The sequence below is a fragment of the Cavia porcellus genome, unplaced genomic scaffold (assembly GCF_034190915.1).
Source record: "Cavia porcellus strain 051 isolate PalLab524CR breed Dunkin Hartley unplaced genomic scaffold, mCavPor4.1 scaffold_9, whole genome shotgun sequence".
NCBI lineage: Eukaryota > Metazoa > Chordata > Mammalia > Rodentia > Caviidae > Cavia > Cavia porcellus.
The window spans coordinates 3,155,009-3,173,750 of NW_026947492.1; the positions used below are offsets into that span (position 1 = coordinate 3,155,009).

An 18,742-nucleotide genomic window follows, 5' to 3' on the forward strand; every position below is an offset into this window, starting at 1 on the left:
TCAATGTGGCTATAAAATAAAGAGACTAACTTTTTATATAGCACTTACAGACTAGTTCCTCAAACACATTTACTTGAGAATCTTTAAACCTATGGTTTCCATTTCCTGAAATAACTTATAAAACACTGTTTTTCGCTGATAAAAGAGTTAAGGGTCACTTTAAAGGCCTAACTTAATAATCCAAGGCACAGTGGTCCAACTTCACATCCATATTCATCTACACCAGCATTGTGCTTCTTTAACAGCAATTGTCATGGTTCATTACTGCTTTTGTCCCTTCCTCTGAACCGGTGCTGTCTGATATAGTAATCGTTAAATACACAGGGTTATTTATATTTAAATTCAAATAGTGATAACTAAGGTAAACTTTACTAAAATGAAGAACTTCTCTTCTTCGAAAGATGTTATTAGACTAGAAAGGAGCCAGACATGGTAGCACACACTTGTAATCCTTGAATAAATACGCAAAACTTTAATAAAGAAAAGAAAGACAAGACACAGAGAAGATTTCACAAATCACAGACCTGGCAACCATCTGAAAACAACACAGCAAATCAAAAGTCAATTATAAAGAAAGTAAATAGCCCAGTCAAAACTGGAAAATATTTAAATAAGTACTTTGCTAAAGAGGATACATGGATGACAAACACAAGGAAAGAGGCTCAGCCATCAATCATTACATGGATGTAAAACAAAACCGCTAGACACGACTTTATACCCAGATGACTGTGACCAAAAAAGACCTAACAACAAGTGTTGGTAAGAATGTTAAGAAATAGGAATCTCATACACAGCTAGCAGAATATAAAATCACTTTGGAGAAGAGCAACAGAACAGTCTCTTAAAACGTTAAAAGCATGTCTAAAATACAATCCAATTTTACAACACATCAAAAAGAAACGGAAGCACAGGTCCGTGCAGGCTTACAGTACTTGAGTGTTCAATAAGGTTTCGCTTGAAATAGTCAAAAATTGGAAATAATTCAAGTGCTTACTAACAGCTGAATGAATAAACAAATTGTGGTCCACATGTTGACTACTCCTAGTCTGAAAATCCAAAATTCAAAGTGCCTCAAGCATGAATATGATTTCACAAGAGGGAAATTCTACACCAGATTTCATGTAACATGCTATATAAAACAAATATTACACAAATTACTTTATAGCTATGTGTGTGAGGTGATATGAAATATAAATGTCTTTGACGTTTAACTTCAATGTCGTCTTTGAGACATCTCATTACACATATATATTTCAAAATCCAAAAAATTCCAAAACTCAAAACTCTTTTGATCTCAAAAATTTCAGATAAAGAATATTTAACCTTTACTACTCAGCAATGATAGGCACTACTGATACACATAACAGATTAGATGAATACCAAACACACATCGAATGAAAGAAGCTAGACAAAAAGAAAGAATGGTTCTATTTATATCTGTACCTGAAAATGCACAGTTAACCTACAGTTACTAGGACAGTGATTGCCAAGGAAATAGTTTTGCACTACACTTATATCAAAATTTAAAGATTTATATACTTATATACTCGAAGTATGCGCAGTCTGTGTATCAGTTACACCTCGGTGAAGATGTTAATAAATCCTAGCCAGGTGTAGTGACAAGTGGCTTCATCCCAGCACTCTGAGAAGCTGAAGCAGGAGGACTGCAAGTTCAAGCCTGGCCTAGGCAACTTAAGGATTTTGTGAGACCCTGTCTCCGACTTAAAACGGGTTAGGGATGTAATTCAGTGCGAAACCTTGGGTTCAATTCCCAGGACTGCTACTACTACTATTACTACCACTACGAAAAACAAACAAAACGCCACCAGACATCAGATCTTCAGGGCGTTCCAAGAGCTCAGAGGCAAGTGTGGCCAGTGCCTACTGAACTAGGCACTGTGGAAAATAAAGCTGCATCATGGCACCAAGTCCCACTCTACAGGACTGCTTAAACCAGCAGTCAGAAAACCAGGTAACAGACACTCACTTTATGTTTTCCTAAATAAAGTTTTATTGGAACACTGTAAAGTCAACTCACTCCCATGTACTGTTCATGGCTTCTTCGTTACTTTAACAGCAGAGCTAAACAACTGCAACAGAGGCCATCCAGCCTGCTAACCTAAAATATTTGCTATCTGGTCCCTCGTGGCAAGGTTTGCTGACTCTGCTCTAACCCATCAATTCTCAGGACAGGGGACATGCCTGTCCCGTTCACTGCTCCACGTAACCCAATTAACATGTACAGAATACCTGGTGGGTAGAAGGCGCTACTTCTGTGCACTGAGGCCACAACATGGAACGATACAGATGAAGCACCTGGTCTTACAGTTTTCACGGTCTGCTGATTCAAGTGACAGGTATAAGGTAAAGAGGACACGATGAGACAAAGTATAATGCTAAAATGACAAGAAGGAGGATACAGAGCATGACTGAGGGCTAACTTCCTTTTAGGCAGTCAGGACAGGCCTCTGGGAGGACATAAGATCTGAACAATGTGAATCAACACTTTAAAAACTGGGGGTGGGGGGATGCAGAGGGAGTACACCACCAAAGCCTCAAGACAGGACCAAATTTGAGGACTTAAGAAAAAAAGCAGGCCGCCTGCTGTTGCAAAGAAAAGGAGTCTGACTTTTCTCAAAAATATGATGGAAAGGTACCCCAGGAATTTAAGCAGGTCAGCAACACGATTACTTTCCATTTCTCAAAGATCTTTCTGATGTGTTAAATAGCGATTGGATTATGGAAGGTCAAGAAAAGTGTCAAACAAGAAGTCTGCAAAGGTAGGAGTGAGAGGGTTGGTGGTGCTCGGACTACGGTGGCAACAGTGGAGATAACTCCTGTTTCAAGTGAGAGTAGCTTTTCTGATGAATTGGTTACTGGAGAATGAGGAAATGAGTTTAAAAACGAATTCAAAAATTTTGGCTTGAACTGGAACACAATGCTATGAATTACAGATAGTAAAATCACAAACAGTAAGTGCTAACATTTTCGTGCCTATTTATGTCACCACTCATTCACATTTAATTTTTCGAATTATGTTGGGAACAAGACACTGCTTTGGTAGTATATCAACTCATTGTGCTTTATAATAAAGGCCACCATCTTAGAAGTAAAAAGAACATGGGCAAAGGGCAAAATAGTCCTTCATTTATTGAACATGCATTTTTGACAAATGCCGAAGCTATTCTAGTATTTCTTCCTTTGCCAGAATCCTTAATGAGCCTTGGGGGGAAGGGTGCAAGAAAAATATTCACAAAAATAAATCTCTGATTTTTTTTACAATTCCTTAAATTTACAAAATTATAAACAATGCTTTACAATATATGCCAATTACCGAACGTTCATTTAACATCTTTTTTGTACCACTAACCTGATAACGTACAGGTTTATTTGGAAACACATTCCCTCCATTTCTGTAAGAGGGAAAAAACCAACAAACAGCAGCCTCAGTACATCAAAGACTGTGCAGGCACTGCAGCCCATGCATCAAGTTGAAGGACACCCCTAGATGGATCGACCACAAGGTCAAGGGCCTTGGGAGCACAGAGACACACGTCTGTACCTGCAGCATGATCTCACTTCTCTCCAACTGATCTCTCAGCCAATCCAGCATCTTGGTGAGAAGGTATAGGGAAGGATGTACAATCTGGACAAGCAGGGAGCCTCGTAACCTCCTAAGCCTCTAATTATGGCGATGCAATGCCTTAAAATATGTCATGAGAGCTAGACGATCTCTCTCGCCAAAATTTGTTTCTGGAGAAGCTGACAAGGGACCACCATGGCAACGAACAAAAATGGCCAGAAATCTGAAGGTCTAGTGCTGAAGGACCAGGGGAGGCAGGCATGGCCAGAAACACCCAAACCAATTCCTAAGAGGCAGACTGAGAGCCAAGGCCGGGAGGTCCCAGCCCACGTGCACTAACTAACTAACGGGCTCAGGGAACCGTTCCAAAGAAACCTGACCCCAATCGGAATCCTCCCTCCGCACCGCAGCCCTGTTTATCTGGAGGGAAGGCTACAAGTTGTTACCCGACCCCTCCTCCCAGCTCTGACAGGGACCTCGCGCGCCACCCCCACGCCCACGCCCACGCCCGGACCCTCTCCAGCTCTGCCAGAATCCCTAAGCCCAGGGTCCAGCTCAGGGCCAAGGCCTGGACTCTCCACCGCAGCCCCCTTCCCCCATCCCCGCCCGGCCGGCTCTAGGCCAAGCCAAATTTCACGTTCCCTTAAAATAGTCCATCAGCATCCCCTACCCGCACCTTCAATTCTAACCTCACCCCATCCGGCCCGCGATAAGAACCCTCTTTCCTCCTGAGTGAGCCAAGCAGCTGCGCCTCTGCAGCCAGGTGAGGGGGCAGAGCCAGCGCCGAAGCCTCGCGCCTACCTTCTTCCGCTCCCGCGGCAGGTAGCACCAGCTCCGAGGACTTCGGTGCTGACTCCGCCAGGGCCACCTCGGGGGACCCTGGGGCCCGGCATGTGCTGGGCCGGAGGGAGGCGACCTCCGTCCCCCGGACCCAGCGCCGGGGCCCCCGGACCCAGCGGCAGATGGAGACGGGACTGCAGGGTTCGTCGGAGGCGAATTACAGTTCTAATGCTAGGGGCTGGGGTTCCGCGGCCGGCCTGAAGGGGAGCAGCGGCGCGTCGGCGACAGCCGCGAGGGGCTCCGAGGGACGATCAGCGCGACCCGAGCTCCGCGCGGCAGCCGCCGTGGGCACGCGCGCGGCCGAGACGCCAGGGCTGCGGCGGCCGAGGCGAACGCTCCGGCCCGGGCCGCCTCCTCGCTGCGCCGCGTTGGCCGGGCGGGGGGCGCGCGCTGCGCGGGGCTGCGGCGGCGCGTGGCGGCGCGTGGGCGCGTGGGGCGCGAGGCTCGCTCGGCGCGCTCACCTTCTTAGTGCCCGGGCCCGCCGCGAGCCGGGACACGCCGGTCAGGGACGAGGAGCGCGGCGGCTGTCCCCCGAGGGTCTCTTGCTGGGGAGACATCGCTTCCATGAAGAAGACCTTCCAGTGAGTCCCCGCTCAGGAAGGGCTACGCGGGCATGTCCGCGGGCGGGCGGGCGGGCGGGCGGCCGGAGGGGCGAGGGCGCGCTAGGCGGAGCGCGGCCGCCGCGCTCGGGCGGGGAGCCGAGCTCCGGGTGCGGGCGCCGCGCCTCCCGTCGGGGCCATGTACCGCCGCGCCGCCAAGCGCTCGGCGCCGCGGGCTGGAGGGACTGCAGCGCAACCGCCGGTCGGCCCGCAGGCCCCGCCCCGCCGCCGAGGCCCCGCCCCGGCCCCGCCCCGCTCCGCCCCGCCCTCGCTCGCGTCGCTATTTTAATGCAGACGGCCGAGGTGCAGTCTTTCCTCTTCCCACCCTCCCCGTGCTCCGCGAACACACGTGTGGGCATTCGGGGTGTCGAAGAGAACGATCAGTGACCTCAGACCACACAAATGTTTGCTGAACAAGTCACTTTATACCTTTCCTAATCTGGATATGGCTAACAGTAATCTAGACTGATTCCTGTTAAAAATGAGAATTGTTCTATGACTCATAAATGGCATATAGAGGTTTTGTTTAGTTCTGTTTGCCTGGGATAAATAGATATGTACTGAGTGAGGAGAAAGGCAGAAGGAAGTTTCAGAAAAATGTATCATACATAAGAAAAAGAATTTAAGAACAAGGACTTTGGGGGGGGGTGATTTTTGAGGGCAGCAAATTCTTTCTTAAAAATCATCTATAGCTACCAAAGAATGAAAGGAGCATAATCTAAGACTGGTTCTCAAGCACTGACACCACCTTGGGAGCTTTTAAAACTATTTGGCATTTTCTCTAGGGAGTCTGATTTAATTGTTAGAGGTTATAGCCTACAGATTGTGATTTTAAATACGAAGATTTTTTAAAAGTTTTGTAGGTAGACCGCACAAAACATCTCAAAACCTGGCAACTGGGATGGTGGTGGTAGTGGGTAGGAGAAAGACTCTGTAGATTAAGAACAACAGACAGGTAAGAGGTAAAATGATGGGCTGGTTAACAGCAAATTAATCCTAGGATAAAACTAACAGGGAATAATTAAGTTACTGCAACAAGACAAAGAGCAAATATAGTTAAATCTTAATATATAGATAAAAAGACTAAACATTGAAAGGTCGAGGAAAGACTTTTAATGTCTTTCAAGCATAGTAGTGACTAAAGTAGATAATTGTAGGGTTTTAAATATGACAGTTTTTGTTAATATGCTAGAGTGTCTCATATGCCCCCTGCATAAAGCCTTCCAGAATTCTTTTAGGAAGAGACACTTTAACAGTTAATAAAATACTAACAATTTCTGGGTAATGGAGCTTAAAGTAATTTTTAAAACTTTAAATTTTCTAAATTGCTTAATTTCTCTAGTTAACTTGTTTGTTTTCTTTTATGAAAGTCAAGGGAAATTAAATTTTTTATCCATTTTATCCATCCATCTGTACAAACAAGTGTTCATTCATTATAGTTGTACAGAAAATAATGCAGATATGTGACTTCAGTATCAGTATTAGTAATTTCTGGGTAATGGAGCTTAAAGTAATTTTTAAAATTTTAAATTTTCTGAATTGCTTAATCCCTCTTATCAGGATATATCATCTGTGGGTAGGATAACTGATTGTGGACTGTAACACCCAGCTGAGCTGAACCAGTGTGGCCCTGGATGCAGAGGGCCCACCTAGGGATTGCTGCCAACAGCATAAATAGAGAACGGGAGGGGAAGATGGTGTGCTGTTGGTTCTCCTGGAGAGTCTTGTTATGCTGGCTTTTCTAATATAAACTCGGCTGTTCTCACTGGAAGAGCCTGGACCTTGCTGTTGCTGAAGACGGCTGCCGTGCTTTTGAGGGGAGCTCTGGTCTTGGAATGTCACTTCCTGGCTGCAGTGCAGATCTCTCATTCTGCTGGCGCAGATCCTTCATCCAGCTGGCATAGACTTTCTAGCTTTCATCGCTGACCTTTGTGCCTTCCCAGTGCAGATCCTTGAAATAGACTTGTAAGAGACAGTGTCCTGGGCTATGAGCCTCCAGCTGGACTCCGGGCCCTCAGCTTGATTCTTTGGGTTTTTAGTGTGTGGACAAGTCTCTTGCACTCTTTTGCATTTGACTCATGGGGTGAATATTATAAAGTAATTCTATAAACCATGAGTTTTGTATTAAATCCTTTCCCTTGCAAACCCTGATTATAACATCATCTTTACAGAAAGAATGGAATGATCTTTCTTTAAAATGCAGAAAACCAGAATATTAATAGTAATTAAAATACTAGTAGTAACAATATATGTAGGATATTTTCTTCTTGTACTTCACACATTTTTCCTGTTGCTAAAAAGAAGTGGCAAAAGATTTTGTAAAGAGATCATCTTAGGAAATTCATTTCATTTTTTTTAAAAAGCGCTTCACCTAGGTACTTTGCTTAACTTCTGCAAAAAGTGAACCTCAGAATAAAGTTTAAAATGAAATTTGCCTTAGATTCCTAAACTTTAATAGTGGAGTATTTGATAGAAGTTAAATTGATAGAGTTTAATAATGATTGCAAAGTGAGAAGATGTCATTTGACAACTGAGGGTAAGTGAAAAAATTAGCATTTAATGAAACCTTACTTTGTGCTTGGCACTAGAATAAATCCTTTATTTTTCATTCAGTCTTCACAATAAACCTATGAGATGCACAGTGGTATTATTTCTGCTTCTAAAAATGAGGAGGTTGAATTCTGTGACACTAAATGTCTCACCAAGACCCTGTAACCCATGATCCTAATACAGGTTATATGACTTCAGAGGTCTTTATATTCATTCTCTCCTTTATCCTCCTCATGCTAAGTCTGTGGTGGCTTTTTTCCTGATAAGACCAGAAACTGAAGTATTAAAGGTGAAATAATGTTCTATAGATCGCATGACAGAGCTTAAAGTTACGTCTTTTTTTATTTCATCACACAAGAGCTTTCCAAGAGCCAAATGTTAATATCGCATGTGTGTTGTACAGCCGTGCGTTTGCTACCTCTGAAACACGTACCTGTTACGGTGATTTAGTAATTTGGTGTGATTTCTCATCATTCTCTTTCCCTTTTCCAAAGGGGGATGGCAAACATGCCATAAAGAGAAACTTTGATTGCTCACACTTTTACTTAGCAACTCAGTTTTATAATCTAGTAAGCATACCTGAAGCAGTTTTCACTCAAGACCAGAACTGAACTTCTTGGTCACATGGTTTACAGAGCTGTGTGCCCCAGAAATGATAGAAATTAGAGAAGGGCAGAGAATGGAGTTTATACAATACAGCCAAATGGTAATTTGCTACTTAATTCTTCAGTTTAGAGACAGTATGAAATAAAAGAAATCTAATAAATTCCAGTTTTTCTATCTTGTTAGGTACTTTTTTTCTTTGTTTTCTTCCTTTCTTTTGGCACACACCACACACACACACACACACACACACACACACACACACATACACTGCACTTTTTTGTCTGTTTTTTTTTTTCTTTTTAAAATGGTACCAGGTATCCAACCCAGGAGTGTACTACCACTTACACACACCCTGGCCTTTTTTCAGTTTTTATATTTTGACACAGGGCATCACTAAGTTGCCCATGTGGGTCTTGAACTCTAAATCCTTCTGCTTCAGCCTCCGAAAGTCCTGGGATTAAAAGAGCGCATCATTGCACTAGATGCACATTTTTTAAGCTTTAGAATAAGGTTTCAAGTTAGTGCAAAATGGACAGATGTGGACGTGTTTCACAGTAGTCCTCTACGGAGCAGTAGTTAAGAGCTCGTGTTTGTAAATAACTTGGAGAAGCAGTTGCTTTGGGATGGATTCTGTAAAAATAAAAACAATACGTCTTTAGCATTATGTGCCACACGCTATCGGACTGCTTATGAAATCAGCAAATTAATGAATGTAAATTTTATTGTTGTAGAAGAGATCAACATATCAGTTTTTTGTACTCTGATTTTTATCCTCCCGTGTTATAAACCCATATTCTGAGACAATGAGCCATAGAAAGAAACTCTCACCATGGTATGAATTTCTTTAGTTTCTTGTGGGGAATTCTATGCCCCCTGAGAATCACAGATTTAAAAATAATCAGAGTTGTGTCTCTGACAATTTAAGAACGTAAGATTTAATTTTGTTCAAATTTCAGAAAAATAGTAAAATTTAGATTAACCATTAATATATCCAGCATATAAATAACCCCAAACTGTAAATGTTCCTAAAATCAATTATATTTAGTTTAGAAATTTGTTGATTTTGATAACATCAGAAGACTTTCTTTGTTAATCCTACTATGTTTAGGTTAATATAAAAATTGATCTGATTTCCTAGAATAGTAAATGTGGATTACATAATTCAGGTTTATAGCTTTGCAAATAGGTTTTTCTCTGGGTAGCAATTAACCTTGAATCTGTCCACTTTATTACTGTCAGACCTAGATATTTGGACTAACAAAAACGTTACCCAGGGGTCAGCAGTACAGCACCTGCCAGGCAAGTGGGAAGCTCAAAAACAAAAGCATTGCATGCAGTGGCCATTTGAATGGAAATATTTTATAACTGATTAAAAATATGAATCTGAAAAACTATTCCAAAACATTGAAGAAAACTTGGTAGTGTTTATGCTGGGGAAGAACAAGTAGCTAGTCCTCTAAAATATTTTTTAATCTATACAAGAATACCCACATTTATTTTTTGCAGTCACTGGCATCTTACTATCGTTTTCATGTACAATATTTATATCCAATAATTTTTTGCTACAAGCATTTTATTTAAACCAGAAACTAATTTTTAATGTCAAAGTTAACAACATGCCTACGTTTATAAATTTGGTGCTGGTACTGTCCTTTGAGGAACCACTAGCACAACGCGAATAAACTCCAGTTGGAGTCAAAGATCTTACTTTGCTTCCTGGATCCACAACTCTACTGTGTAAATACTGCAAATTACTTAACTGCTGTGAACTTCCACTTGGATATGTTTAGTGCTTACCTCAAAGGTTTGTGGCCTGTTACATCTGAGATGAATGTGGGTGAAAGTGTGTTGTGTAGTGAGCAACACTGTGCAAGTGACATTTACTATTATGGAAACTTTCAGCTAGCCATTTTATGATGTTAATTTTCTTTGATTTCGGTATTGTTCTACACGTTTTTTTCTGTTTTTCTATTTTATTTAATTTTCTTCCTTTGGAAAAAAAAAGAGAACACTATGCAATATAACAACCATTATTAAATTTCTTTCATTCTGTTTTGAAAACCTGTATTGTTATTGTTTTGGGTTTGCTGTTGTTGTTTATCTCTTTTGCTTTTTGTTTTTCCTTTCTGACTTTTTTCTTTTTAAAATAAAATAAAATAATAAAAAATAAAGTTTAATATAGACATGGGTGTCCCTGAATATTAGCTCTAGGTTGGGAATCTCGAGTTAATTCTGGAGTTCCCTGATTCTCTAAACCTTGTAACAGGTACCGGCTGTTCTTAAAAGAAGAAGGGGAAGATTGGAGGAAGGAAAAAGGGAAAAAGGGGGATGCAGAAAAGGAAGGATCCTTCCATTCGCTTTTCCTAAACCAGGCACAAAAGCTTACAAAATCAGAGCACCAGCCCAGCACAGGGTACACACCTACACGCCGTACTCAGCTTCTCAGGAGGCTGAGGCAGGTGATAGAAAGCTGAGGCCTGCCTAGGCAGCTTAACTCCTTAACCCTTCAAGATGTAAAATCAGAAGGTCTGGGGATGAAGCTCACTGGTAGAGCTCCCTGGATTCTGTCTTTAGTACTCAAAACAACAAATAAAACAAGTCTGCCAGAGTGAAAAATAGGAATTCATTTTCCTGTGGACTAGATACGAAAAGATTTTGCTTTCTTGTGTGAGACGATCATTAAGGCATTGAAAGTTGCCTCCACAGTTCCAGTGCTAAAATACTGGGATGTTTAATTACTGAACAGCACCATAACTCAAAGAACAGAGCAGAAAGGGACCTAATGAGAAAAGAAATGCTTATGTTGATGCACAGAAATACTTTACTAATCAGCAAGGAATGAAAAGAAATAAAATATACATGAATGTTTAATGGGATTGTTAGCAAATTAGATGTCACGGAAATGTGCATAAGCCTGTGGCATTACTTAAGTGCTAGCCCCATCAGGTCAGAACATCAGACAGCCTTTGATGTGTGCAGAGTGTGGTAACAAGAGGAGAGAAACACACAGTCGTTTTTGGAGCAATATATGACGACTGCCTTTCTTTGTTACTTTTCTCTCACTGGGACAAAATACCCGATGTCCAAAGAAAAGGGAGGAAAGGTTTGTTAAGCTCGTGGTTTGCAGAGGCTTCAGTCCATAATTGATTGGCTCCAGGGCAGATGGACCACCATTTATGGCTGCAGAAAACAGCATATATAACAATGGAGGGAGAGACGAGCCTCTGTCTGTCTCTTACGTTGTATCCCGTCTACTGGGATCAGAGTGATGCCAACCTAATCAGTGGGCTGATTCAGCAATCAACCACCTTTAATCCTAACACCCTTAATCAGCATTGCACTACAAATCAGTCACACATTCTAGATTCAGCCACCTGACCCCCCCCCAAAAAAAACCCCTGTGACTGCATGAAGCTTTGGGGGCTACCTAGACACAAACCATAACACTGCAGTTACACAGTAATATATTTTCTTTTAAGTCTTTTGGTTAGGAAGAAATACTAGGTAACATTCACAATGAATCCAAGGACAAGTGAAAATGAAATATTTATAGAACGAGAACATCAAGTGAAGATGTATCTGGAGTCTCCCACACTACTGCTATGGGCACTTTATTGCTCTCTAGGGATGTGTTAAAGAAGTCAAGATAATTATAGCTGATGCTGCATTTTTATGTTATCTTGACAAAAGCATCAGCAGGACTTAGCTTAACCAAACATTAACATTCTTTCCAAATGCTAATGAAAGTATTTTCTTAGGAAAATACAATAGGATCATTTTCAGGACAAGTAGTTTGACTACTGAGTCTCCTGACACTTGCTAAAAATCTAATTGGGTATCAGAACTGTCTTCCTGTCGTGTGCAGATAAACCTATATTAGTTTCATAGGCAAGAGTGGTTCTAGAATCCTATTTTTCTCCACAGCAAAAGTTGTGATTTGGGGAAAGCATAGGGGGTAGGGTGGCACCACAACTCACAGTAAACTTCTTAGAGATCTGCAAAGCCACGTTCCATGGCCAAGGGTTAGTCAGACAGATTATTTTAAAACATCAGAAGTGTTCAAGTGCTTATCAACAGTCTAGTTTCGCTACGTTTCTCTAAAGTATAACCCACCTCCACCACTTCCCCACACGCTAAGGTTTATCCTTATCCTACTGTTTATCATCAGTCAGTTTCAGTGTTTGGACCGTCACTTAAATGTCACGTGCACTGGCTTTTAACATCTTTAAGTTCTTGAAATGAAAGGATTACTGAAGCATTCTCCTTCTTTTTTCTACCCCTTCTCTTTCTTCTCCCCCATCTCTTCATCCTCCTCTTCTTTTTTCCTTTCCCTCCTCCATTTCCTCCTCCTCTTACTTTTTTTGCTCCCTATCCAGTCTTTTTCTTCTCCTTCTCTTCCTCCTCCTCCTTTATAATATTTTTTGCTTGTTAGGTGTGATAGGAAAGGAAACACTGGAAAAACATACAACAGTTTAATGAAGTTTTGAAAAAAGATGTCTGTCTGCACCTACAGCTCTTCCACATCATGCCCGATTTGGTTTCTCTTCCTATCAGGATTTTACTTTAGGAAATAAAATTAACTCAAAAATTGTGGCTTATTGTAGTCAGCTGGGCAGCCACCTCACCAGTGTGCTCCTGTCACTAGTACATCCTTCTAAAACACAGTCCCTTGCTGCCACAGAGTTCAGGTTTAATGTCTTGAGTGCATCTTTAAAAATCTGTCACTGGCCTAAAGTCTAGGATTAACTTCTCTTGAAGATGGTGATTTATCACTGAGAAGTCTCTTCTCTGTTTCCTAAATTGTAAAATGTGCCTGCATGTTCAATTAGATGCTACATGTACTCACATTTTTTTAAATCACATTCAGAATATTACAGTTGAAATGAATTTAAAGTTCATTGGTTTCTGGGTTTTGGGTTTCACTGACCAGTAAATCTTTTAAATTTGGAAATGCTGGGAGAAAAAGTTGGCACTTTTAAATTTTGCCAGTTAAAACACTGAAACAAACTAAACAATCCCCACCTCCTGAATATTCATATACTATTATTCTCTTTATTTTAAGGACATACTGTCTCAGAATAGTTTCATAAGAAAGAATGCTTGTAAAGCACACCCCTCCCTGCCACACCTGAAGGCACTTGGGAAGTGTGGCTCTTATCCAACTACACAGCTAACGTTCTTCTACAAAGTTCCATCCAATGTCAGAGTTTTATGCACAATAATTTTAAAGAGAGGACACACTATATCTGTATAGGTCTTTTAGCTTTTCACGATTAAATGAAAATATGGCTAAAGCTTAGGAATATAAAGATACGAGACAGTCCCTGCCTTCGGGTTTCACAATGTAGTGTGAGAGACATATACAATTCGAGTTTGTGAGTACAGATGTTAGCATACTCATGGAGCACTAGGCTTGGGGCGAGAGTGCGTGGTTTAATAAAGCTTTCAGGAGGTATCTGCATAGCTAAGATAATTGTGGGGAGGTGGGAAAAGTCCACACATAAAGAATAGTTCGTGTGAGTAATGGCCAACACTGCTTTTGGTGCTTACTCTGGGCCATGAACCTTATGTGCATTATCTCAACTGTTCTTATACCAATGCCAAGTAGTAGCAATTAGTGCTTATAATTTACCTAAGATCAGAGACATTAAGTACCTGCCCTCAATGTCGCTAAGAAAGTAGAAAAGTCCATGTTGGAAATGAAGTCAATTTAACCTATCCCCAAAGCTCACGCTTGTGGTAGCTATGCTACATAGTTTAAGCATAGTGCATTAAGGTTCTATATAGTTTTTAAAAACCCATAAGACTGCGAAGTTTCCTACTTTTCTACTGAGTAGTTGATCTTTAATATGGAAAGCATTCTCTGTATTAATAGCTATCAAGTGAATGTATCAGTACAAGTTTAGGTAACTCGTATTGCAGGGAGCTTCCCACAGACTGAAAATGAACTTTTAAAACAATAAAATTTACCTTGTTTTCAACATTTGATATAGCTTTCTAAAAATTTTATTTATTGAGGTAAATTACAACATAAAGCATCAAATGCTAATCATTTTAACCAACTCAGTGGTATTAAGTACATCTATATCACTCTACAGTCAACTACCACTACATCTACAGAACTGTTTTCATCTTGTAAAAGTTAAACTTTGTACTCATTAAACAATAAGTCTTCATTCCTTTATCCTCCAAGACCCTGAAACCACCTGGTGTAATTTGAAAGAATCGTTACTGAAAGCACACAGGTTAGTACAAAGGTGACATAACCAAAAATCAGATAACAAAAAAGTACAAAGAAAAATCAAACAATAAAAACTCTATGTAGCTGTCTAGCTGTTTTGTTATATTTGGGATTCAAGAATGGATCCTAACATGTTCATTTTATATTGTCATCTTTTTCATGTTCAAGTCACCTATAAATTATTGTTTTGTGTGTGTCTTGGTTATCTACATATGGGTACACAGGGCTGAAAAATGTCCTACAGGAAATCCTTCAATTCTTTGACTGGGTCCTTTGCTAAGCAAATCACAAGAGCCTGAGGTCTTCAGAAAGCCAAAGCTCATAAGCTAACCTTTGGAAGAATCACTCAAGGAGTATTAGACACTCTTCAGGCATGACAGGCTTAATCAAGGCAGATGGATCAGCTCATTTGGAGGCAGGGTGACCTTTTAATCTTCTTTATGTCCCTGGAGGCACCTTGAACTGTGCCTGGCTTACACTAGATGTTCAGATGCCTGCTTATTAAATCAAAGTGAATTACAATTGAACACAGACTAGAAACCATAACTTTTACTGGCTTGGAAAAACAAGATAATGTTCTTAGACTTATTTTGTGATTATCTTCTTTGTAGTGATAATGCCTGAAAATCCGTTATCTCAGAGAATCTTTGTATTATTTCTTAGAAACAAGAAAAGATGAAACTGCCTCTGACTTTGTAGAAAGTCTTAGCTGAAGAAGAGTATCAAGGAGAGAGTGAATATGATAGAGTTTTAGATAAAATGAAAAAATACAAGGAGCCAGTAGGGTTAGAAAAGTTCATTGAGAGCTTAATTTAACTGTTCCTGTTCATATTGTGACAGGTATGTTGCAGGGTCAGCATTAAGGGATGAGTTGTGGAAACCTCTCTTAGTAAAATGCTTACTGATAGGGGCATTAACTTGCCCCTGTTGAATTTGCTAATGTAATTGATTATTGTGGACCTGCTCAATCTTATCCCCAATGCTACAAGAGACCTTATAGCTTATTACTAACTAGATACACAATGGCTTTAACACTGTTGATCATGTCTCTTTTTTAAAACTTCCATAGGGAGCAATGCCAGGGACTGGGACCTGGATGGGGTTGCTCCCTGCCTGTCTGATGCTCGCCCAGGTGACCTCTGTTACTCAGAAATCCCATGTGATGAAATCTGAGAGCCCTTTGGCCTCTTAAAGTGTGGTGCCTAAGGCTGCAGCTGCCCCAAGGGGAGAACCACCAGCGTCTCCTGAGATCCCCGCCATGTTGGAACTTAGGGTGCTGGGAAACCAAGCAACCAGCTGCCTCCCTGGTAAGTGGCTGTGCTGTGGCAGGTTGCGACTCCTCCAGGGGTAGAACCAGCAGCAGCTCCTGAGATCTGCGCCATGTTGGAACTTAGGATGCTGGGAAACCAAGCAAGCGGCTCCCCTCCGTGCTAAGCAATAGTGAGCCTACTGGTGCAAGGGCTGAAAATCAAACATTCCACTTCCCCTGCCCCATTAGCAAATGGGAACCAGAGATCTGAGCATCTCTAGGGAGGTTGACCATATGCGATATTGCAAATAAGGGGGATTTCCTTCTACTGTCTCTTTGAAGGCAAACATTTTTATTACTGTTTTGCTTTATTCTGATTAATGGTACTGCTCTATTCAATATGCTGCTTTAATAAATTCTATAATGTTCTGTATTTCATTTTATTTTGCTACACATGATTGAAAGAACAACTATTGTAAAGATAACGAGATATACTGTGATACCGATTACCGTTATCCTGGTAACCTACTGTGAAATTCTGTACCAATTTCACTGCATTGTCTCAATTGGCTTTGTTCTGTCTTGTTCTGTTGTATTTTACTACCTTCAAAATAAAATAAAAACTTTCATAGTGCCAGGTATGATGACACATGACTGCAATTCCAGCACTCAGGAGGCTGAGGTAGGAGGATCACTGGGTTTGAGGTCACATTGTGCTAGGTAGTGAGTTCAAGACAGTCTCAAAAAGAGAACAAAACAAAACAAAATAGTAGGTATATCAGAAAGTTTACTCAATAATCAAAGAGAGTATGCAGTCAATGCTATTCGTGGTAGCTGTGGTCTATGGAGTCTCTGTGAACTTTGGATCAGTTCTTACTGAATCACTGGAGTACGGAGGAAATACTAAGTTAAGTTCTTACAGCTCTCTCAGCATATTCATCAACCAACAATCTTTGTTTTATATTGTTTTTATTTAATGACACGTTAGTATATGTTGTAGATTCACTAACATGGAGTTCATGGTCCACATCATAAATCATATCTGGAAGAGGCTCATTTAATACACATGTATGCTTCACAAGGCACATTCCAGATTCCTTGTGTTTAGGATACTAGAGCACAATTCATGCCACACTTTGGGACCATGTTAGATAGCAAAGTCACCACCAAAAAACACAAAAATGCCAAAAATATAGTTGAATTGGTTGTGAAAAGACCTTTTTAAAAAAATAGCATGAAATTGAAATAGGCAGGGGTCACCTCATTTGCCCTTAGCTGGGAATGTGTGCGTTAGGAAACCTGAATTTTTCACTCCTACATATGCTCAGATATTTGTGAATGCACTACAGGTATTGATGTCGATGTCTCAAAGAGATTCTAGTAAGTTGATGAATTCATGAGGCTGTTATCTGCAAATAGTGATCAGTTACATTCTTCTCAAGTACACACAGAGCTTTTCAAATCTTTACCGCAGGACAGAGGGGAAAATAGTTACCAAAAGATCAGTATCGAAAGGATTATATTGCATGTCTACAACATAAAATACAAACTAATCTTCCTCCCCCCCAAATCATTAGAACTAAGTAATCATATTAATAATATAATTTTTAACTATAAGTGATTCCAACCATGAGCAGACAGTGCCAAGGCTAGTAAGTTATGTGTGTCAATAGGTGTGATGGATCCAGAGTTGATCTCCTTGATAACACTGTTGACATTCATACGCTTCCTGTAGACAGTCATTGATCCACTGTGCTTATCAGAGGAAGTTCCCAATTACAGGTTTCCCCTAATCCTTCTGAGTCTGGAGATGAGTAGCTATGAGATTTCTTAGTTTCTACCGGAGCTGTCTCTGGTTCAAAGCAGTCCTGTCTTTTGTCCGTTAGCCAATGCACAAGTGTAAGGTTAAACACTTGGGAGGCCCTCTGAGGCAAGGTCAGGATGGACCACTAAACCACTGGGAATGCCAGGCTCTGCCTTTGAGACCTGGGTAGTGATAATGGGATATGAAAATTGGGTAGCCATCTGGAAAACTGATCTCTGAGATCAGAGTCCCCAGCTTTTCTGTCTTACAATATGTTAAAAAATATAGATTGTGAAATATTCCGATTTAAAATAATGACAACTAATTTAAATGCTTTTAAAACATTGTATTGGCCAATGTTTGTTTGATGTGCATGATTTGTGAGCTAATGTGTGCAACTCTTGCGCTAGTTAAGATGGGGTGGGAAGGGCTACATTTGTTCTGCTTACTGTTGTCTCCCTGTACTGAGCACAATGTCTAACATGGAGTAGCAGCACAAACCTTGTTCACAAATCAGTCCAGTGCCATCGAAGAGATAGGAGGAGTTTAACTGAACCTCTTGAAAACATTATCCATTCCTAGATGTTTACAAAGTATTCCTTTAACAGTTCAAGAATCATATCCAGCAACAGAATCACTCTCCTCCTTAGGATATTATAATATCCCCCACTTACTAGATAACTGTTCTACTTATCTAAGACCCTTTCTCAAAAAATTAGACACTTGTGTGGTATATCCATCCACTGGTATGGATACAGTAGTTTTGCTTGCAATATTTCTGAGTTCTCTGGTTTTAATCAACCGAGGTTCTTGAGCTCTCTGGAAACAGATAATTATTTATGCTCTCTATATTCATCTCACCATTTTTTCTTTTTTACAGGAGGGAGCACAAATGCAGTCCCCCACTACCACAAATTATGCATCGAGTTTCCCACATTTGGGGAAACCGCAGGGGCCAGCACATACGGAGTGCAGTGGATGCGCCTCACCCTGGGTAAACCACCCTCATGATCATGGCATCTCCCCTGCCGCTAAGTACCATCATCTGACTCTTTTATTCCCCGCTTCAACCAGAAGATAGTTATCTTTGAAGAAACTAAAGTAAAACAGAAATTGAGCTCTATTTTCGTTAACATTTATCATCATTAACATTACACCATCATTCTTAAATTAATCCCTGGAATTAGTAGTATTAATTACTCATAACTTAATAAATTCCCAAGAGTTATCATATATTTGGCCTGGAAATGTTACTGAAACTTAGCAAAGC

At 40.8% G+C, this 18,742-nt stretch overlaps 1 protein-coding gene and 1 non-coding gene across 3 annotated transcripts in view; both read right to left on the reverse strand.

Annotated features, from left to right (window-relative positions):
* The window catches only part of Arhgap20 (Rho GTPase activating protein 20), a 119,678-nt gene extending 114,513 nt beyond the window's left edge, over positions 1-5,165 (reverse strand). The window contains exon 1 of one of the 2 annotated variants that reach the window (XM_063255724.1): positions 4,885-5,165. In XM_063255724.1, coding sequence (XP_063111794.1) covers positions 4,885-4,989 — 105 coding nt within the window. In that variant the 5' untranslated portion in view covers positions 4,990-5,165. Of the gene's footprint in view, positions 1-4,384; positions 4,768-4,884 lie in introns of those variants that run through there. The other variant, XM_063255725.1, reaches the window with a different exon arrangement.
* A 13,184-nt stretch (positions 5,166-18,349) lies between these two features.
* Positions 18,350-18,511, reverse strand: LOC111757678 (U1 spliceosomal RNA). Its single transcript, XR_002791967.1, has one exon. It is a non-coding gene; the product is annotated as a U1 spliceosomal RNA (small nuclear RNA).
* Positions 18,512-18,742: the final 231 nt, after the last annotated feature.